The sequence below is a fragment of the Culex quinquefasciatus genome, chromosome 1, assembly GCF_015732765.1.
Source record: "Culex quinquefasciatus strain JHB chromosome 1, VPISU_Cqui_1.0_pri_paternal, whole genome shotgun sequence".
Classification (NCBI taxonomy): domain Eukaryota; kingdom Metazoa; phylum Arthropoda; class Insecta; order Diptera; family Culicidae; genus Culex; species Culex quinquefasciatus.
The window spans coordinates 18308892-18331366 of NC_051861.1; the positions used below are offsets into that span (position 1 = coordinate 18308892).

At 38.7% G+C, this 22475-nt stretch overlaps 1 protein-coding gene and 3 long non-coding RNA genes across 4 annotated transcripts; all 4 read right to left on the reverse strand.

Moving 5' to 3' along the window:
• Positions 1-5166: 5166 nt before the first annotated feature.
• LOC6035410 (cyclin-L2) lies at positions 5167-12360 on the reverse strand. Its single transcript, XM_001845551.2, has 4 exons — positions 11860-12360; positions 11041-11225; positions 5903-6826; positions 5167-5839 (listed from the first exon to the last, which is right to left on the reverse strand). Exons 1-4 carry the CDS (start codon positions 12148-12150, stop codon positions 5545-5547), a joined length of 1695 nt encoding a protein of 564 aa, XP_001845603.2. The 5' UTR covers positions 12151-12360; the 3' UTR covers positions 5167-5544.
• LOC119771154 lies at positions 7128-10839 on the reverse strand. The gene is made up of 2 exons (XR_005279054.1): positions 10291-10839; positions 7128-7195 (listed from the first exon to the last, which is right to left on the reverse strand). It is a non-coding gene; the product is annotated as an uncharacterized LOC119771154 (long non-coding RNA).
• A 4780-nt stretch (positions 12361-17140) lies between the features above and the next one.
• LOC119765248 lies at positions 17141-17575 on the reverse strand. The gene is made up of 2 exons (XR_005276595.1): positions 17407-17575; positions 17141-17339 (listed from the first exon to the last, which is right to left on the reverse strand). It is a non-coding gene; the product is annotated as an uncharacterized LOC119765248 (long non-coding RNA).
• Positions 17576-17967: 392 nt separating this feature from the next.
• LOC119765304 lies at positions 17968-18582 on the reverse strand. Its single transcript, XR_005276632.1, has 2 exons — positions 18479-18582; positions 17968-18424 (listed from the first exon to the last, which is right to left on the reverse strand). It is a non-coding gene; the product is annotated as an uncharacterized LOC119765304 (long non-coding RNA).
• Positions 18583-22475: the final 3893 nt, after the last annotated feature.

The window sequence follows — 22475 nt, forward strand, 5'->3', positions numbered from 1 at the left end:
AAATCGTCAAAAAACACACTGCATCGATTTTCGACGCTCTATCGATTCACCTTGACAGAACTCGCCTATCTCCAATACTCGAATTTTGAGAAAATAAATTCCGTGGAGTTCGAGTGATGTCCGTGTGTGGTAATTTTTTTGCAAAATTTTGTGTCGCGAAGTCCTCGGCTCCCCTATTTTCGATTTTGATTGTTCCAAGTGCATTTGAAAGCTGGTGTGCTGAACAAGGGTCGTTTTGAGACCGAATTTAGAAATATCCATCTGTTTTTGGATGTGGCCAGACTTTTCAACAAAATAAACAGTTTTCAAATGAAAATATGATAATTTTTTTTCATTTTCACATCTTTTATTTATCTCAAATATTGCATTTTTCGAGCTCTACAACCCCCCAAATTTTCATCCAGATCCATAATTTGGTTCTGGAGTTAGAGCCATTTGATTAACCTACCATAAGAAAAAAAAATCCCTAAAAAAAGGTGAAAACCCACCTGGTGACCTTCGCCAACATTTTTCATTTCTGATTTTATCCGAAATTCAGGGTTGTTACGGACGGCGCGGATCGCGCGGATGGCGCGTTTCGCGCGGATAGCGCGGATCTGGCGCGGATTTGCTGGCTAATTTTGCACAGGCGCGGATTTCGCGCGGATGACAATTTTGAAAAATAAATTAATTGAGAGAGGTAGAATTACTTTCAAGTTATTGAAATATTATCAGGAATAACGATAATTTGTTTTTTCCTTTGAGTGCAATTTTCTTGTTTGTTTGTATTTTCTTAGTACGAACCGTCGAAAAATTAAGATGAAGAGTATGTAGAAAATATTTTTTATATGTCATTTCTTAACATCTCCGGCTCTGAATTTTTAATTTCTTTTGAGTTTTGAGTAATGATTTTTAACCTTATATATCTTTAATTTTAATCTGGATTTATTCAATTTTTTATGTTGTAATCAAATTTTGCTAACTTTTCCCGAAGATATAGACATTGGAATGTGTAACAAAAACGATTATTGGGGCTAGTTCTGGCAGGCGCCAAATATGAGCTTGATTGAATAGTAACAGAAGCTGGCCTCCACTTTCGAATTTTAGATGGGATTTAATCCGTAGAATTATATTTTTTTTTTCTAGATTTAAACATTCTTGGCGAAAATAAAAAGACCATAAAATTCCAAATTCAAAGCTTCAGGAATTCAAAACTTCGAAACTTTTTTTGTTTTAATAGTTTTTTTTACAAAAAAAATCAAAATTTACATTCAAAATTTTTCAAAACTTCTGAAATTGTGAATACAAAAATCTGACATTTCTATATTCAAAATTTTAGAAATCTGAAATTCAAAACACCAAAAATTTGGAAAAACAAAATTTAATTTTTTTTAAATATAAAAAATATAAAATTCAGAACAATTTAAAAGAAAACAAAAAAAAAACTTTAATCTCAAATAATATTAGAATTCTTAAGTTTTAAAATGCTTAAATTCTTAAATTCTTAAATTTTGAAATTTTTAAATTCTTATATTCTTAAATTCTTAAATTCTTAAATTCTTAAATTCTTATATTCTTAAATTCTTAAATTCTTAAATTCTTAAATTCTTAAATTCTTAAATTCTTAAATTCTTAAATTCTTAAATTCTTAAATTCTTAAATTCTTAAATTCTTAAATTCTTAAATTCTTAAATTCTTAAATTCTTAAATTCTTAAATTCTTAAATTCTTAAATTCTTAAATTCTTAAATTCTTAAATTCTTAAATTCTTAAATTTTAAATTCTTAAATTCTTAAATTTTAAATTCTTAAATTTTTAAATTTTAAATTCTTAAATTCTTAAATTCTTAAATTCTTAAATTTAAATTAAATTCTTAAATTCTTAAATTCTTAAATTCTTAAATTCTTAAATTCTTAAATTCTTAAATTCTTAAATTCTTAAATTCTTAAATTCTTAAATTCTTAAATTCTTAAATTCTTAAATTCTTAAATTCTTAAATTCTTAAATTCTTAAATTCTTAAATTCTTAAATTCTTAAATTCTTAAATTCTTAAATTCTTAAATTCTTAAATTTTAAATTCTTAAATTCTTAAATTCTTAAATTTAAATTCTTAAATTCTTAAATTCTTAAATTCTTAAATTTTAAATTCTTAAATTCTTAAATTCTTAAATTCTTAAATTCTTAAATTCTTAAATTCTTAAATTCTTAAATTCTTAAATTCTTAAATTTTAAATTCTTAAATTCTTAAATTCTTAAATTCTTAAATTTTAAATTTTAAATTCTTAAATTCTTAAATTCTTAAATTCTTAAATTCTTAAATTCTTAAATTCTTAAATTCTTAAATTCTTAAATTCTTAAATTCTTAAATTCTTAAATTCTTAAATTCTTAAATTCTTAAATTCTTAAATTCTTAAATTCTTAAATTCTTGAATGAATGCCACAATTTCCGAAGTCATATTTTAGAGATTTTGAAATTATGAGAAGAAAATATTTTATATATCGGGAATGAAATTTCTTTCGGAGTGAAATTTTAGCGAGGATTTTGGAATACAAACTGTATAAAAATTCTTATATTTTGAATTTTTAGACTTTCGAAATTTATAATTTTATCATATTAACGTTTTAGATTATTTTCGAGCTTATATTTTTGAAGTATTTTTTTTAGGTTTTTAATTGTTGTATTTTCTATTTTGTAGATCTTGAGGTATTTTTTTAAAATGGATTTATTGCGTTCATTCTTTTGGAGCCTTTAAACATAAAACGAGTTTGTTTTGTTTTTTATCATATACTTTCTGCAAACTTAGTTTTTCTTCATTAAAAAATAACATTTCTTAAATGTTGGTCGCGATATTTTTTTATATGGCGCGAATTTCGCGCGGTTTCGGGTTTTAGGTCGGCGCGGATTTGGCGCGGATTTTTTTTCGACTCTCCCGTAACAACCCTGGAAATTTCTTTCTACATTCATAGTACAGACCATGAGTGAGCATCTGAAACAAATTTGACATCTATCGGCAATCCCGATCAATTTTTAGAGCGATTTACTTTTTGCCTCAGGGTTGTTACGGAAAAGTCGAAAAAAAATCCGCGCCAGATCCGCGCCGACCCCAAAACCCAATCTGAGCCTTATAAAAAAATTCGCGACAAACATAGAAGAGAGTAACATAATGAATAAAATTTCAAACGAAAAAAGAATAATACAGAAAGCATTTGGATCAGTACCGTTGTTCAGACGTGGATTCATATTCCACCTGCACCAAGTTGAACCTTTTTTGGCATTTCTGAAACAATATTAGCATTTTTTGTAGCACTTTAAATATCGTTGCCTCAAGGCAAGATCAAGAAAAAAAATAAATTCAAAAATTTAAAACGATAAAATAAATCACCAAATTATAAAATCTAGCGATTTTGTACTTGATAATTCTCGCCAAAATTTAATCTGGAAAAACGAAACACGAAATTCTTTTATTTTCTTCTCTAAATTTCTCTAAACTAAAATATGACTCTGAAAATATTCCGAGCTAAGAAAATGCCAAAAAAATAAAATTTAATAATTTAATAATAAACAATTTAATAATTTATTAATTTAATAATTTAATAATTTAAAAATTTATTAATTTGATAATTTAATAATTTAATAATTTTAGTATTTAATAATTTAATAACTTAATAATTTAAAGACAATCACACCGTCTTTGCAGACTGAACACTAATATTAAACGAGACATTGAACGAAAAGCTCCAGAAGGATAAGGCGGGAATCGAACCCGCAGCCCCATAGCAACTTAGGGATCGGCAGCCGAAGCCGCTAACCACCGCGCCACGAGGCCCTCTATTTTCGTAATTTTTCAAGTTAATAATTCGTACTTTTTACGTTTTTTTCAAATTATGAATTCTATTTTTTAATTATTTGAATATGTAAATTCTAAAATTTCAAATTGTTGAATTCCAGATTTCCAATTTTTTTAAATTTTGACGTTACATTTCGCTTTTAGACGGAGATTTTATCATATTGCTAAGTGAAAAGAATTTTTCATTTTTTCAATAAACCAAAAATTTAAAAATTTCAATTTTTATATTGAAAAAAAACTTAGAAAATCTAAAAAGTTTCATAGCTTCAAATTTTTGAAATTCTGTATTTTTCGAATTTTGTTATTTTGATTTTAATAAAATTGTTATTAATATGAATTGTTAAGCAGATGTTTTAAAAATAATGAGTTGTAATGTTATGTTAAATTTATATAATAAATCTCAATACATTTAAAAAAAATCGCTCCTTGAAGATTATTTCGATGTTTCGTATTAAGAAATAAAATCAAAAATTTTCAGAAGAAAATTTTCTTCATTACCAACTTTTTAGAAATTGATGTTTTTGCACACAACGAAAAAGATTGAATTTATTTAATTCCTAATAATATTTTCCTTTGTGAATTGAAAGAAATTCTATCGTTCGCAATTATTTTGTTTATCAAAATTGCAATCCGAGCGAAATCCGCGCCTGAGCAAAATTAGCCAGCAAATCCGCGCCAGATCCGCGCGATCCGCGCCGTCCGTAACAACCCTGCCTTTCTTACTAAAGAAAGGTATAGGTTTTACTTTATGTGTGGACGTCATTTTCATCTTCGTAAATAAGACGATACAGCATGAATATTAATCGGAAAAATCGTCAAAAAATCACACAACATCGATTTTCGACGCTTCGTCGCCAAGTCGACAAGTTGTCAAGTTGAGCTTCAAATACTGACGCGAGAATGCTGACGCATATATTTTTTGGCTCGACTTATACTCGTTTTGTAGTAGCTTGTCTACCGATGTTTCCTACAACAGGTTAGATATCGATTTCTTTTGCCCTGTCCGTTTTTGCATAACTGTCCAATGATTATTAAAAAACTTTTGAGACATAGGACATTCATCCGGCTACAAGCAATTTGTTTCCGTGTGCTTAGCTTTCTTTTGTGCTGACGTTATAAATATACAATGTCGATGCTATGAATTGAAAGAAGTTCTACCATTGTTATATTCTTTAGTAAGAAAGGCTCTATATCACCCCAGGTGGGATTAAATCGGGTTTTTGAACATGGGACAATTATGCGTAGAACGGCAGTATACAGAACCAAAGATGAGGAGGGTTTTCTAACAAGGTTTATCTGCGAAGAATGGACATTTTCTGTTAGCAAATTAAAACAGTAAATTTTTCCGTTTGTTCCGATAAGTTTACTTGGTATTCCTTGATTCAGTAGTTTAGTTTGCATTGTCTTTTTCCACTACTCGATCTCCTTTTTTTTGTATGCTTTGGGCACGCCTTTCGCTATTCTCTAATGAGCACGAAGATAGCAGAAAATATTGATTCTGGGTTTACTTGAGTTTGTGATATCTTTTTATTTTGTTGGTTTTGTGTCTCACCAGTTGGGACAGTTTTGTAACAACGCAGCCGCCAGTGATGGTAATTGTGGCTCAACCAATGATTTGCCAAATCGTTTTAACTAAGAGACTTTTAACGAAAGAATAAGAAATTATTTGAAAAAGAAACGTCTACAAATGGCATTTTGCTAAACGAACGGGGAACGAATTATCGTCGTCGGTCGCGATCCCGATCGCCATGCTTGGACGATCGGTGGCTGCTGCTGCTGCTGCCGTGATGCCGATGACTTCCACCGCCATACTTGTCCCGTTTGTCTCCGTTGCCGTGGCTGCTGCGGTAACTTTTCCGGTAGTCGTCCCGATCGTAGCCGGAGGATTTGCTGTGGTGGCTGCTTCGCTCGCGATGGTCTCGGCTGCCGCGCTTGTCCCGGTCGCTTCCGTTGATATACCGCGCGTCTCCGCGGCTTTCGTCCCGGCGCCGGTCGTACTTTTTGTCGCTGGAGCTGAAATTGAAGGTTGATATTTGACTGGGGTGGATTTTTTGAGAGGATTAGTTTGAAACCTACCTCTTCTTGTACTTGGGCGACTCGGGCGAACCCGATCGCGAGCGCGAGTACTGTTTGGACTTTTTCTTGGCTCCGGACGACTTGGAGATGGGCGTTCTCGAGCGATGTCTGGACTTTTTGCTGCCTTTACGCGTGCCAGCGTTTTCCACGTCGGAGGATTGCGACCGTGATCGGGACGCTGGCGAGCGGGAACCGGACTTGGACCGGGACGACCGGGAAGCGGACCGGGAATGGGGAGTTCGTGATCTGGAGTGTGAGCGTGGCGTCCGCGAGCGTGACTTGGACTGGGACGTTTTTTTGCCGTCCTTATCGTTGTTGTTTCCGTTGTTGCCACTGTCGTTGTCCCCGCCGCTGCCCGTCGTCACCGGAAGGGCTCGCGAGATGAACCCGCCCCAGGCGTTGTGTGACCCGTTGTTCCGATCGACCATGACCACCGTCGGAGGTGTGCTCGCGTCCGAGCGGTCCTTTTTCTTCTGATCTTGGTACCTTTTCTTGAGTGCGTCCACTGCACTGTCCAACGCTTCAGCGTTCGGCTTCGATCGCTTGTACAGGGACATGATCCGGTAGCAAACGTCTAGCATGTCCTCCTCGCTGACTCGAAAGATTAGGAACCAACCCGGATTCGCGGGCAGCGGAATGTTCTGCTTGCGGGCGGTCAGGTAAATGCACGCGCACGCGATCGTCTCCGGCTGGTAGCGCACAAACACGTCCGTCCGGAACGAGTCGTTCATAAAGTTCCACGCCATCTGCATCATGTTCTGGTGCTTCTCCAGCTCCAGGTACTTCAAGTACATGACGATCAGCTTGTGCGGGTGCTTCACGTGCACGCAAAAGCCGAGCTCCTTCAGCACGCGCCGCTCCGCCTTGATGACCTGCGACTTGAGGTTGATGTAGTGCTGGTCCAGGATCATCGGCAACAGCGGTCTACGCGAAACGAAAAGACAAAAAGAAACAAAGAAAACCATCATATAGGCTTACGCTACTGCTCTCTCGGTTGGATGCCAATCCCCCTGAACGACACGACGCTTGAAGAGTTGAACCTTTGGCCTTGGGCGTGGGCGCCGGGATCGGGTATATGGGAAGAGACAAAAATTGGGAGAGAGAAAAAAAGAACCGCGCGCGCGCGCAAACATTCGTGGGCATGTGTGTGTGTATTGTGCAAAGCCGTTGCCGACGGCGTGGAGTTCCAACCTCTCGCTGGAATGAAAAATTGTTAGGTTTTTTGGGGAGGGTGGCTTGTCTTACCACACAGCAAGTGGACCCTCGCGGAATCATCGTGGGAGAGGGAGGTACCTGCAATTGTAGTTGGATTAGTCTGTGATAAATACCTCAACTTACATTTCTAAGGATTTATTCTCTACAATATCGCAATTGTTATTCAAATCATGAAATTTCGCAAAATTTATAATTCTGAACATTTAAAATCGGATCAAAAGTTTTCTTAAGGACGTATTAGACTATCGCAAACAATCAAACTACACTGAACAAAACTCTCACAGCGCATCGAAGTGTTTCGCACAAGATCTGGCCCTGCTGTACCGAGCACTCAAATATCAATCGCAAAACACTTGAAATTTCGGTGATTGGCTATAAAATAATTTCAATAGCCAAACACTTGAATTTCAAATTGTGTTGAAAAATAATATTTAGTACGTACAAGCGATATACATTAGGGTGGGTACGGATTTTGAAAAGTTCTTAGATCAAGTTCTGGTGTGATTCCCCTTGTAGGGCATACCCATAGGAACTCTCACGCCAAATTTCAGCTCATTTGGTTGAAAATTGGCTTGTCTCAAGCGAGTTCAAGTTTACATGGGATTTACTATGGGAATTTTTGAATTTTCGATCATTCGCTCCTACAGGCCTGGGGAAAACATGTAGAAACTTCTAGGATGGCCAGAAACGAGCGGAATCGTCTGGAGAACAACTTTTCCTAAGATACCAGGTCGATTCGTTCAACCCCCATCGAGCTCAACGGCAATACATCCGGGGTTTTCGGAACCAACAGTTTTCCCCAGAAAAGCATCAAATTTTCCTTAGCATGCTATGAATGCTTGATGAACACCGCGACGCTCTTTTTAGGGAGCCTCTCATTTTCGTTATTCGTTCTGAAAATGAAAAAAATTAAAAATTTGTGTCGTTTTGAAAACATGAAAAAATATTGAAATTGCAAAAAAATACATCCAAGAAATTTTGATTTAAGTGATTGCAAATATGTTTAAACAATTTTTCTCTTCAAACATTTCAGATAAAATAAAAGATAAAACATAGAAACATATCAATCTGAAATTTTTGATGAAAAATAAATATGAAACGCTTAAATACTAACAAATAGATACATTAACAATGATTAAAAAATTTCACAAACAAAATTGCAAAATAAAAACGAAACTTTGTAAAAACATTTTTTAAGCGAATTTCCTGATGTTTTTTTTTTAATTTTTTGAAAGAATAATAATGTTTTAAACGTTCTTTGATTTAAAATAAAACGAAATTAAGAATAACATTTTAAATTTAATTATCTTTGAGTTTTTGCCATTTCCAATTGAAATGAAGTACAGTAGTTGTTCGGTAACTGGGCGCTCGATAACTGGGCTGTACTGCCGCTCTAATCGAGTCCGTCCCATATGTAAAAACAGTAAGCCGAGAAAAACGCATGTCAATGTTGTCCCGCCTATAAGGCTACGTGTTAGAATTTCACGAAAAAGTGGATTTTCTACGGTTTTCTAGAACAAAGTACTAAATTTTATTGGTTTTTCTGTTAGTTTACATGATTTCGAACCAAACTGCATCATTACCTCAAAATTGACGAAATTACATATGGGACGGACTAGCTTCGAGCGGCAGTGTAGCCCAGTTAAAAAGCAGACAAACGTCAAAAAACCAAAATGACCGAGGGGTTAATGGAGGCAAAAATCATATTCAATAAATAAAAAAACTTTTTTCAAACTTTTGTTTAATTTCAAGTTACAATTAAAGAAATATGAAAAGTAAGCATTGTAAGTAAATTTGAGTAACTTTTATTTTTATATTTCATCTGGAAAATATAATGCATCGGTGGTCCCCTCGTTATTTTTTGTTCAGCCCAGTTACCGAACAACTACTGTATCAAAAATATACGTTTGCAAATTCTAAAAATCACCATTGAAATTATAATCATTGATAAGCTTTCGGTTATTTTTCAAAGATTAATTTGATTATGTTTCTGCTCTGAATAAAAATAATGAAGGCTTCCATTTTTAATGTATTTTCTAGAAGTTTATTGTTAGCTTTATGATTCTACGAAAATTTTCAATTGATTTGTTATAATAAATAAATTTTATTTTTTTAGATACTGAAATATACTTTTTTTAAAACGAGTTTTTTTTTGACGGAAATTTTTCTTTATACAAGAAAAGCATATTATTTGAGTTTCTGGAAAAGTCAGGAATTTGAAAATGGGATTGGAGTGGTCACTCTGACCTGGGTGCAGAATAGTTGTCCGCAAAGCGGCCTCAATTTAGAACTGTCAAAGCGGAACCAATTTACTGTTTGAAAAATGATGCCAAAAATTGGCAAGTATTGTAATCGATCTATAATTTATTTTGTCAGGAATAAAAAAAAGTCGAGGGCGTCGAGCTTTTGGGTCAGTATTAAGAAAAGGGATGAAATCGAGATTGTCTTAATTCGTTGCTAACATTTTCATGAGCGCTATGTCTCACTCAAAACCTATGTTTACAAATTGTTTAAGACGAATTATCAGTAACTGTGAAGTGCACATGCCAAATAACATTGAATAATCTTACTCCTGTATTATTACTGCGCTTCAAAGATACATAATCTCGTAATTTCCATCCCGTTGCTCTTCTGATTCACAAAATTCCCCCACTTCTGACGCAATATTTCACGTTGAAAACAAAGAAGGACTCTTTTAACCGTCCATCGTTTAGTCTACGAACAAAAAAGCACGAAGAACTTAATTTTTCAGCGAAAACTTGAATATCATCAGATCCAAAATGAGTCACTTCAGCAGCAAAAAATATGTCACGCTTGAGCTTGAACAAAGCCTTCTACTTTGTTTACGTTTACAGCTGTAGTGCAGTTGTATTAGTGAGGAGCAGTGGGGATCATTCTGAAATCACGTTACGCATTCTGTCTTTTCAGCACCCAGACTCTGACTATGGCAAATTTTGATTATTTGTTCAATCGCTCCCACCAGTCCGGGGAAAACAGGCAGCAACTTCTAGTAGAGCCAGATGTGAGCTGAATTGTTTGGATAACAACTTTCCAGAAAAGACAAGGTCGCCAGGTGTGTGGAAAGACGAATGATGCAAACAGACTTCTTTTGACATAAGGATGGCATGGAAACAGTTTTACCCTAATAAAAAAAAATACACAGGTTTACATACCTTAAGAAAAGACACTTCCGCCCAAAATGGTCCAAATGGTTAATATCCTACAAGAAATCAAATTAGTAATCTTCCTCAATCGAACGTCACAAAGCGGTTGATACAATTGATTACTTAACCATTCGAGATGACCTCCAAAAACGCTCGAACCTGCTAGCAAGTAGCGGCTGACCTGGCCCCATTACGAGGACAACTCGCACCTTCCAGCCTCATCGATGAAATTGCAAAGTAGAGTTGTTCCGGACAGGTGCAAGGTTCGCCGCTACTCGCAAGCCGTCTCCCGGACGCATTTTCGTCCACGCCAGTGCCAAAGCCAATCTCCGGCCGGTTCTCTCCTTCGGCAGCATATCTTTTCAGCTAATCCCTTTTCCGCACACGCACACACGCACAGGCACTTTACGATTTTCGCTCTCTTATTTTCTTTTAGCTGGGGCAAACTAAACTAACAATACAGAGTTCTTTGGTTGCTTGCTTTTTTGGTTTTGTTTTTGCACAATACACAGTTTTGAAGGGGGGTTTGGCTTTAGTTTTGTTTTGTGTAAGATTGCGTCTTACCTACAAAACTATAATTAAAATATATTAATAAAGCGTATTCGTTCAGAGGGTGGGGGCGAAAGGAGGCAGTATTTGAGGTGGAGAGAGAGGGATATTTATTTATGAAAAAGAGGATCAAAATCAACAAAATAAAAGCAAAAAGCGCAGTCGGACGGGTTGGTGTACGGTGTGTACCGAACCACGGCGGATACTTACTTCTGACCGCGGACCTGCTTGATGTGGTGAAACACGTTGATGACGTCGCGGATGCGTCGGGGCGCTTCTTCGATCTTCGACGCCAGACAAACGCAACTCATCGCGGTCGCTTCCATGCTGTGCCGGACGAACGATTTCGAGTAGAAGAACCGCTGGAACAGGACCTGCCCGGTTGCCATCGCCACCTGGAGAAGAAAGGGCAAATTTAAGAAATCTATGCAAAAAAAAAAAGATTCAAATTAATTGTGACTATTTTAGAGCTACTGCACACTTTTACAGAGTTTCAAGTTGTTTTTAAATTGAATACGCCCGAAAGGTATGCAAAGACATAATTTTATATCAATATATTGCATTAAAAAAGCTTCTAAATTTAGTACAGAAAGCCAATGTGAGCTTTTATAGCATGTAAAGTATTCTTGTACTAAACGTGCCAACCAGTGAATTCCAGTGCTGGCCACCAGGGGTCAGCACAATTTTGATCTTTGCACGCAAAATCAATACTATAAAAAATTGTTTGATTTTAGTTGCAATTTAGGACAACATTAATGAAATACATACCAAGTTTCAAAATTTAACATCATAAAAAATCTTTCAGAAAATTAGCTAAAAATTGAGTGTCGAAAAACAGAAATATTAATCTAAGGATGAGTAAAAATTTCCACCTTCTCGGGTAATCCCACCTAACCGTGTACGCAACCTTCATCGACAGCTCCTTTTCAAAATGGCGCATATTCAAGAGGAAGAAAAAACTACGATTGCAAACGCTTTGACTCATCCTTGCCAAAATTCCCCCTTTCAAAATTCCGTATTTCACCCTACCTGTGGCAACTTGAGCAGAATTCCGGCCGTTTGGATGAGCTCACAGCCCAAAATCCGCAAATCGACCTCCGTCTCCCGGTCCAGCCCGTCCGATTGCGACGGTGTCAGCTCCAATTTACCCTCCGGAAGGAGGCAATTTTCCAACGTTAACACAATCTTCCCGTAGGTCTTTTGCTGCCTGTCGCTGGAAGCCAAGGACACTTTACTGCTGGCTTCCGCCAGGCCGCCCGCCGTAATGGTCATTGTGGTCGTCGTTGTCGCCGCAGCTGCCGCCGTTTTCGACGAGCTCATTCCTCGGTGGGGATCGCCGTGAAGGCCGCAACACTTGGTTCCCGATGAAGGACGGGGAGCACTCGCGCGGGATGCAAACAACAACCGGTGGAACGCACGTACGACGCGATCCGGAACGGATTTACGGCGGAAATTTCGTGCACCTTCGGGAGAAAAACGCACGCTCCGAAAGGGCAGATGGGATGAAATTTCGTTTTTTTTTCTTTCTGCTGTCAGTTGTGACGTTTGGGAGCGTTCTTTTATTACGTAACGCAAAAAGATGGTTGGGCCCTCGATCGCTCTACTCCACACTGTAACTGAAAATCGCACTTTGCTGAGTTCGTTTTCGCACTTTTTCATACGATTTTTTCAGTTCGACTGCGATAACACAAAAAAGTGTTATCGTGAAAAAATCGTATGGGGAGGTGCGAAAACGAACTCAGCAAAGAGCGATTTTAGGGAGCGTTCTTTTATTACGTAACGCGAAAAATCGGACTTTTAGACCTCCTCCCCCCCCCCTCGTAACAAAATTTCCATACAAATTTTAAAAATTTTGTATGGAGCGTAACACGGCCTCCGACCCCCCCTCCCCCCCTACTGCGTTACGTAATAAAAGAACGCTCCCTTAGTTACAGTGCACGTAACAAAATTTTCATACAAATAAAAAAAAATGAAGCGTCCAACGATGCCAGATTATTTTATAGGAGATCTGCATTTTCTTAAAAATAAATCTGTATTTTATCATAGACTAAATATATATAGATACGCCACTCCGCCGTCGGGGCTGGCGACACTACCGCCACGCCAAAATTTCACCTGGTGGCGATTCACAGGTTATAATTTTGGGTGTTTCCCTTAGGGAATGTTCGGGAAATTTTCTCCCCCAGGTTTCAGTTCAACTTGTTCGGTTGCATCGTAGCAACTGATGTATTTTCAAACTGTTTGTTTTCTGTCAACAATCGCGAACCTCCAGATCGCTTATTTTCATCACCTTAAAAAATCACCCGGTTTAGAGCTTCTCAGGCCACCATAAATCTCATGAACGGAACCGATTCCTTTGGTGGTGCACATTAAAGGCGTGGAGACGAGTCAACAGGTAAGTAGAATTAAGTTCATCAGAAATGAGTATTGGAAAAGTTATATTTTCTCAGCTCCAGTCCCCTCTAAGTCCCCTGATACGACCTGCCAACCACTCCGCCTCAGCAAACGAATCCTGCCTATGTAGCTACCCTCGAGGTACGACTATACCCAACCAGATCCCGACTAATCGAAAAACCGCAATCCGCCGGAATCCAACCCCGTAAAATGAACAAAATTATCAAGCCGCCTCTGGTCCAATTCAACCGGGTGTACCCCATTTGGCATAATGGACATTTGGCATAACGGGTTTTCAAGATGGACGTTTGGCATAATGGACGTTTGGCATAATTGGTCCAAGACATCAGGGACGTTTGGCATAATGGACATTTAGCATAATGGACGTTTGGCATAATTCGTTCAAAAACCATCAAGGACGTTTGGCATAATGGACGTTTGGCATAATTATTACTAGCTTGTTTTTTTGTTATATTTGTCATTTTCACGAACGAAAATGTATATTTTTACCCTTTTATATTACTTTAAGAGATTATCATTTTTCTATAAAAATTAGGTATCTCTATATTTTTTCCCCAAAAGTAAATTCTTTCCTTTTTGAATAATTCACAATAAATCTGTCCAATGAAATTTTGATATTTTTATTAAATAATTAGTATAAAGAAGAAAATATCTCTTGTTAGCTTAAGATTTTTCCCCTTTCAATATAATTAGCAGTAATTTTTTAATGCAATTTTCCCTTCTTTTGATCAAAATTTTACTTGAAGGAGGAAATCTCTAAATAAATTCACATTTTTCCCTTCTTTTTTCGAATTCAATCTAAAGCAACCCCAGAACTGGGCAGCACTCATCCGACACGAGACTAGCGGAAAGATTCACAGGCACAGAGAACACAGTTCTAGATGACCGAGAGAATTATGCCCTCGAGTCCACTTTCAAGAAAAAGTTCATCCTTCAAAACAAAAAGTGTTCTCTACGGGAACTGAACCAGAGACCTTGAATAGACTAACTTAGGGCGTCCAATTTTCCCGGGTTTTGAATTTCCCGGGAAACGGGAAAAATATTTTTTGAATCCCGGGAATTCCCGGGATCCCGGGAAATTTTTGCAGCAGTCATAAAATCTATGTTTTCATTATATTTGTTACGTTTTTCTAGCTTAAATCATAGAATTAGCTCAAAACTGTTAATGGTGATAAGCTACACTTCAATCTGAACATGGACAGCAGTCTTTAGATAGTGTAAAACACAATTTAAAAATGTGTTCTTTGATGTGCTTTGGAATTTAATTGAACCAGAATTTTGAATATATTTCTTTTATTTTTTTATTTATATAATATAACTACAAAAGCTTATACAATTTCATTGAAAGTGTCTAAAACAACAAGAAATAAAATTATACCAGACAATGTAACACTTTGGATAAGTTTCGAATTTAATGTTTTATATTTAAAAACATATTTTAAAAATTATCTTTAAGTCACTACCAATCAACTACCAACTGGGGATAATCGGGACTACAGTCTGAATAGGTACAGGAGATTTTAGAGCAATAAATTTGGAAATTTGTGTACTAATTGTTTTGATCTGTTCCTGTTGTAATCGAAATCAATCAAAACAATCAGAACATTATTCAAAAACAAATTAGCTTAAACAGCTGTCTTAATTCGTTACTTTTTCCTGATTTGCTCCAGATGCCGGTTTATGAAGAAAAGTTAAATAATTTTTAAAATTTTATGCTTTTTTCAAGTTTAAAGTCATAAATGAACGTGAATATAATAATAAGTCTTTTTTTAAATAAATAAAATTTAGTAGAAAATATCTAAGGCGCAAAGCATTTTGCGGATCTGTAAACAAAAATTTTAACAATTTTCCCTGCCAAATTAATGTTGTCATATGCCGAATAAAAATTTTAATGCTTTAAAATGCTTATCGATTACTAATTTCCACAACCAAATCTGAATTTCTAGACCAAAATTTGATATGTTTTCAATTTCGGGAATTCCCGGGACAAAATATGAAAAATCCCGGGATTCGGGAATTCCCGGTTTTGGGAAAATCCCGGGATTTTTGTCCCGGGAATTCCCGGGATGGACGCACTAGACTAACTCAATGACTAAACTGCCTTGGCCACAGCAGCTTGGTGACACAAGAGTAGTCAGATTTCGATGCATGACTCTTGTTGCAGATTTACTGTTTCAATTAATTAATTAAATTAATTGTTTTACAGGTATGAGTTGGTACCATTATTCTATCGAGTTTAGCATTAATCTCTCCATAAATTTTGATGGAATTATACCGACGATTTTACTCTCGATCCTGTATTTTGGGTGAATGGATGTCGATGTTGCTTTTCTTTAAATATTTTGCAATTAAGTTTTTTTTTCAATTTTCCCATCATTTTTTATATTTAACTTGAAGAAGGGAAAGTTGTTTATGGAATTTTCCCTTCTTTTATTTATTCAATACTAATCTTAAAGAAGGGACAACTGCCCAAAAAAATAAATGCTGATTAAATGTTATTTTTAAGAGAGGTAGGTGAAAAACATAAAAATATTGCGATAGTCAAACATTTAAAGAGTGTCAAAATGTGAACTATTAAATCTTTTTTTTAAATAAGTTGAATTTTATATAAATAAATATAAATTTTATAAAAAATTGCATAATCGAAGTTAATTGTCAAATATTCGAAAAGTATTGTTTTTAGAGATTTTCCCTTCAAAAAGTTGAATTTAAAATAAAAGAAGGGAAAATTTCATAACTCATTTGTCAAATATTTAAAGAAAGAAAAAATGTACATCCCTTATTAAGTATGAATATTAAAGAAGAAAAAATTGCATAAAAACAATAATTGCAAAATTTTGAAAAAAAAACAAGCTGCACATTTTTTGAGAGATTTTACCTTATTTTAGCTTTAAAATAAAAGAAGAGCAAATTGTTTAAAAAAATTTAAATGCATTTCGTTAAAGAGTAGCAAAATGTACATACATTCTTTAGGTTGAATTTGAAAAAGGAGGGAAAAGGGTAAACAGTATAAAATCTTTATTGCTAAATTTCAAAGACTGGTAAAACTTGCATCACTTTGTTAGGTTGAATTTAAAATAAAAGAAGGAATAATTGAAAACAAAAAATAAGCTGCAAAATATTTCAAAAGAAGACAAATCTCAATATTATGTATTTATGAAAAAAATGCATTTTATATTTATGAAAATTGCATTTTCAAGCTTTATTAAGAAAAAAAAGGAAAAAAATACATCTATTGGGAGAAAATGACAAAGATACTAGATTTCTTGAAAACAAAAATCATCAATCAAAAATCAAATCAAAATTATGCCAAACGTCCATTATGCCAAACGTCCTTGATGGTTTTTGAACGAATTATGCCAAACGTCCATTATGCCAAATGTCCATTATGCCAAACGTCCCTGATGTCTTGGACCAATTATGCCAAACGTCCATTATGCCAAACGTCCATCTTGAAAACCCGTTATGCCAAATGTCCATTATGCCAAATGGGGTACACCCAATTCAACCGTAGGTAGCCTTTTGCGGTGGAGTTTTGTCCACAAATGCAGGTTTTATCAAAAATGCCATCACAAAAAGATATATTTTTTTCAACAGGCCCCGCGTTTTGAACTTCGTCTTTCAATTTAAACCGGAAACGTTAACCGGGTGTGATTGCAAGCAGATCTTTCCCCTTCGCAAATTAACATGAACGAGCAGAAGCCAGCGGCAACGACCTGGGGGGTGGCCAAGGCTTTCCTCCAGCAAAGCCTTACCATTGTCTGGTGCCTCACGAATCTAACTTACACAAACTGATACAAGGACCAGCTGAAAAGAAGCTTTATAACGCGATCGTTGGCAAGAGAAAAATAATGTAGTTATACAAAATGATTCCATGTTTATAATTCAAAATAAATTGTTGATACTGAAAATCATGCTAGTCTTTATTCAATATCTTGGAGGATGGCCCCGAACTTTTAGTCTAGACAAGCTTGTCCGAGATGTAATCATTGTGCTGCTTGTTCCTGTTATCCTCCTACAGCTCGATTCGTTGTACTTTCAGGTCACTTTGGAGTTTCGGATGACCAATCGGGTGGCCGCTCCTAGCGAGGTTCCTAGCAAAACACACACGAAAAAGAAATTAGTATGGCTTTCCGAATCTCGTTTTTGGCGAATATTTACCGACGTCGGTTTAACGATTGGCACTTCACGGGAAAAACTTGAGGGAAACAGTAATTTTCAACTTTTTGCCCGAGGCTGAAAAACTAAGCAAGAGTAAATAAATTGGTGACATGGTTACACTTAAAAATGTCAAAGCGAAACCCAACGGGAAAGTTTCCAGAGTACTACGATTTTGTTTAGCAATTTAGAACCTGTAATTTGACTGTGGGGGCGCGCAGAGCGCTAAAGGGGTGTCGCCACCTGGGTATATGGAGCAACATCCAACCCAGTAAGAAATACGGGGCCGATCGGGTCTGATCGTAAGAACGACGATCAGACCTACAGGGGCCGATGCGGGTCTGATTTTGAGACACGCATCAGACCCGAATCAAGGTATTTTGCACCCGAAACGTCAACCTGTCAAGGTTGTTCGAACATCGCGAGAGGCCTACGTGCGGGGCCGATGTAAGAACGACGTCATTGTGAAAAATCGGACGCGCGTCAACCCCGTTTTTGTGTTCTTCTTCTTCTTTTTTTCGCAGCTGTCATTTGATTTATTTGTTTGGATTGAAAGTTTGTTGCTGTTGTTTATGTTTTTATTTAGTTTTCCTCGTTTTTTCTTCAAATTACATAGATTTTCGTGAAAAATACTTTATAAACTACTACTATAACACAGTAAAAAACAAAAGTTGCAATCTGCGGGCATCCGTTAGTCCAAAAACTGGAGTGACTTCATGTCATGGTTCTTTGCAAACTCTGGCAGGTTGGCCTATTTTTCCCGGTAGTCGTGCTTGGTGTTCCGGCGTACCGGGTTGCACAAAGGTTGGCCATCGTTTCCGCCGGTTCTTATCTGTGCAGTTTCCGACAGGACATAAACCGTGGATGTTACGGAATGGCCGTTAGTGACCGGATCAGGGATGCCGGCTTGATTTTCAGTTCCTTTGGCTGCCGGGTGTTCCGCCTTGCTGCTTGCTGGACTGCTAGGGGTGATTCCTTTCTAGGGATGCCAGGAAGCCGGGCGCTATCTGCTGTTGATATGCTGTGGAGAAGAATTAAATTTATTTATGTTTTTCGTTAACAGATGATAACTCACCACTCATAAACTGTCTACAGTTTCCTTCGCCTTGCCGGTACGGACCACGATTTGCCTTTTTGCCGCCCGCTTGGCCAGTTATTGATGTGCTGTCGTCCAGTCAGGCCACCGTTCCAACATCTTCGTGATCGTTTTTGGCACCAGTGAAGAAGTTGCTCCACGATCGGAACTTGTTCTTGTACCTTGACGTATTCGAGTCTATTTGTGCAGTGTGCAGTTTGAGCATAAGGTTTCGTTTAACGTGCAGAGCGTCCGGCAGATTACGTTCGGTTCCGTTGAGGATATCCTTGGAGACACCATGGAGGAAATGGTGCATGTTTTGAGGTTAGGGTCCATCTTTTTGAGCTTGAACAGACTGGTACCGGTTCCGAGGCCCTTCTCAGTGGGTTTCTCCGTTTGGTTGACGATGGTTGCCGTAAGCACGAGCCAGCCGGTTGTTTCCGGTTTTACGCAGCTGGCGAATCGCCGTGCCGACATTCAACAGGAATTGTTGGGCCAGATCGGAGACGCCCATCTCAGTGAAAACATCTTCCGGCAATAGGGCAACCATATCGGCACACACCTTGGCCACATGTTCCTCCTGCAGGAGCTTGCTAAAGTCCTGATCGCCGACAATTTCGTTGATCTGACTTTCGCCCTTTTTGTACTCCAGCGGACAATCCAACAGGGCTTCTCGAAGCACATACGCATCTTGAGTAGGGTTACGTCCTTTTTCTTCGTGACTCCACGTAGAATTGCGCTGGATGGCGGCCGGTGTTGCTTTTGGCGTAACGGAAGTTTGTAACAGGCTGCTTCTACTTACTCCTGTCAACGTGGCCTCAGCTTCTTGATCGTCTGTTGACATCCTTGGGGGGGGGGGTCTTCGAAAATTCAGCGCGTGACCTTTTTTTTCATCTCCGGGCCGACGACCTGGTCGATCCACAGAACCCACCTATTATTTGACCTGGAAGAAGGAAAAATTAGTTCGGGTTGAGAAATGTGAAGAAAAGTTGTTTTACCTAAGCTCCCGCTGCACTGGTTTCGCTGCCATCTGCTGCTCCTGGGCCATCCCCAAGGCCAAAAAGATCCGACTCCTGCTACGAATCCACAGCCCTGAAGTACCGGAAATAAGCACGTCTAATGGCTGTTGTCGCGCCTCGAAACGCATTGATTCAACTGCAGCGTTGTACGGTCACCGTCGCCGCCCATCTTGCTGGACGACTCCGGGCACGGATGCTGAAGCGATCGTCCTCCTCGGAGTCAATATGACGCTGCATGATCTCCCGGGGCAAATCTTCGTTGTCACCATCAGCCCGGTCGCTACGATCAATTTCCCGACGAGGCTGCTGGCCCGCTGTTTGAACCTTGCCCTTTGCTGGGTGTGAATGAACCGCGCTTAGTATCGCTCGTGCCGTCACCCTGCTGCTGCTACGGGGCCGGTGGCCGCCACCGCCGGTGATCGTCGGGATCCCGGTGCTGGTCTCGCTGCTGCATGTGCTCAACCATGGGGGTTGCGTTTGTTCGCGATGTCCACGACCGCCGCCTGCTCCATACGAGTCGCGTTATTTACCACCCGACTGCGTCAGCGGATGGTTTGATCCATGCCCCGCCGACACTGTTGTTTCGCATTCCACGATAGTCCCGGTGGTCGGTGGCGACCCGAACCTTCCATCTGCGTATTCGCTGCCACAATACATGAACGGTGGCATCAGCGCACGTAACTGCTACGGTAATTTAGCTTGCTCCTTTTGATGTCCCGGGCCCGCTACTCGACGGATTCGTTTCCGGGTACCAGCTAGCAGTTTAGCTATCTTCATGGGATGCCACCGGAGTCGGCCACATGGAACGATCGTGCAGCTTCTGGAAGCCGGGTTGAGGTATTGACCCGAGAGATTTTCCTCCTCCTTGTTGGTTGTTGGAGTGGTTGGTCAGCTTAACAATCTTAGAACTTCGAACTAGATGTAATTCTTGCTCACCATAGTTGTCCCCAAACCTGAGCTCTAGCGCCAGCGCCGTCACTGGCCACGCTCCAGTAATGTGACGTTTCCTGCGCGTCGAAGGTGTCGGTCATTTTTGCGTTGAACTGACTGGCAAAAACGAGTTTGCATCATACCGGAACATTTCGCAGTATCGTCAACGTAGAGCGGGCACAAGCTGAAAAAGAATAACAACAATAATTTGGTTGAACCAGGATTGAATTTGTGTTAGTCGTTACCAGGAGCGGCCGGAACACACATTCAATCAGCGATGGGATTGACCAACCGGAGTTTTGCAGGTAGGAAATCGCTGCAAAATAAATTTCAGAAAACAGTTTACAAAAATGTTACAGAAAATTAACAAGTGTGATCATATTATGAAAGATCCTTGAATTTACAATTTACCAGAATGGATTTGAGATGATTTTGCTGTTTGGAAAACCCCGTCACGCCTCGCCGACTCCCAATCATAACCTTCACCCTTATCGTTTTCTCCGCCATTCCGTCATCGGAGAAGTCCCGGCTGGTGCCGATGCTGCTGATTCTGGTCTGAGTATGACTGAATAAGCAATTAAGCTTGGAGTCGCTGATGATCTGGAGGGAGATAGGAAAAGAATGCAGCTATGATTAATTGTTTAAATTAACTTGAACTTGTTCTCTCAAAATACACGGAATACAAACATACCTAAGAACCTGTGTTGTCATGTTCCGTTTCAAAACGGAAGACACCAGCATGGCCTCCGAAGCCGCCGTGTTATTGAAATTGTCTCGATTTGACCAGCTCAAGTCACCCACTCCGACCATTTTGTCGCACACGTCCTGCAGATTGTTGGCCAGCGAGCGATGATTTGACGACCTTCTCCGCCCTCTTGACCTTGGTCGGTTTGCCGATGGCTAACGCTTTCGGCAATTTCTGCGCGCTTCCGGACACCGAGTCGTTCGGCCTCGCGGTGCTCATCTTCACCACCAGCGGTTCCATTTCGACTAAGCTAATTTCTGCGGCCAGATCCGCTACCACCGGTTTGGGGACTTCGAAACGAAAAAGGCGAGTTCCTAATGGTCCAGGTCTTAAAGATTGGCTTCCGGCTTATCTGCGGCCAACACTTTGTTGGTGCCTTCCCGTCATTCTTGACGGTGCCACGGAACTGTCATCGGAAGCTAAACTGTTACGGTAGGTCTTACGCATATTGGCGGCCGGTGTTCTCTTGGGCGTGTTGGAAGTTTACTTCGAAGCACGACGCCGCTGCGTTCGGTGAACCTCGCCGGAACCACTTCAGCTCCCCATTATCCGTCTTATGAACCGGCTGCGGATGTTCTCCGGATTTGACACAGCGGGACATGTCGCCCAATTCAGGAACCTACTGCCATTTCTACGCTTTCTGGAGTTGACGATCCAATCATTTGACCTGATAAAGAAGAAGGTTAGTCCGGGTTGGAGGATTCCAAGAATTAATGCTGTACCTGCACTCCTGCAGCAATGGTTCCGCTACAACCGGCTGCTCCTTGGCCATCTCCAGGTGGTCAAGCGGAAAGGCGGTTTCGGTTCTGGGACTAAATGAGTTCCGGAAGTGCCCTGCGTTTTATCTTTAAGTAGGCCACCCCGCCAAACGTATCCACGCTAAGCCCTGCGGAAGAAGTGTAAAACAACAGAATGCATGTTGTTATTTCTTATAAAAACTTTAAGATTTGGAAAAAAAAAACTTACCAGAAAAGCAATAACGGGGAAAACACGTTGTTCTCCAGTCGAAGAAAATCTTGTTTGACAGTTCCACCGAAAATTCGCAACCGTGTAAGACGGAGACAGAATGACGATCGAAACATTAAAATCATTCCGTCTCTGTCACTCTAACGCGCAGCATACTAATTCATCGAAAAATTCGAAAAACATCGTTGCCCTACAAAACATCGTGGGTTTACGGACTTTCGATCTGGGAAGTGGGATATCTACTTGATTAATAATCTATGATTTTATCTAGCTGGCACGGCTGAGCGTAACTCGAGTCAGCCTCCGACCCCCCCCTCCCTTCTGTCACATGCGTTAC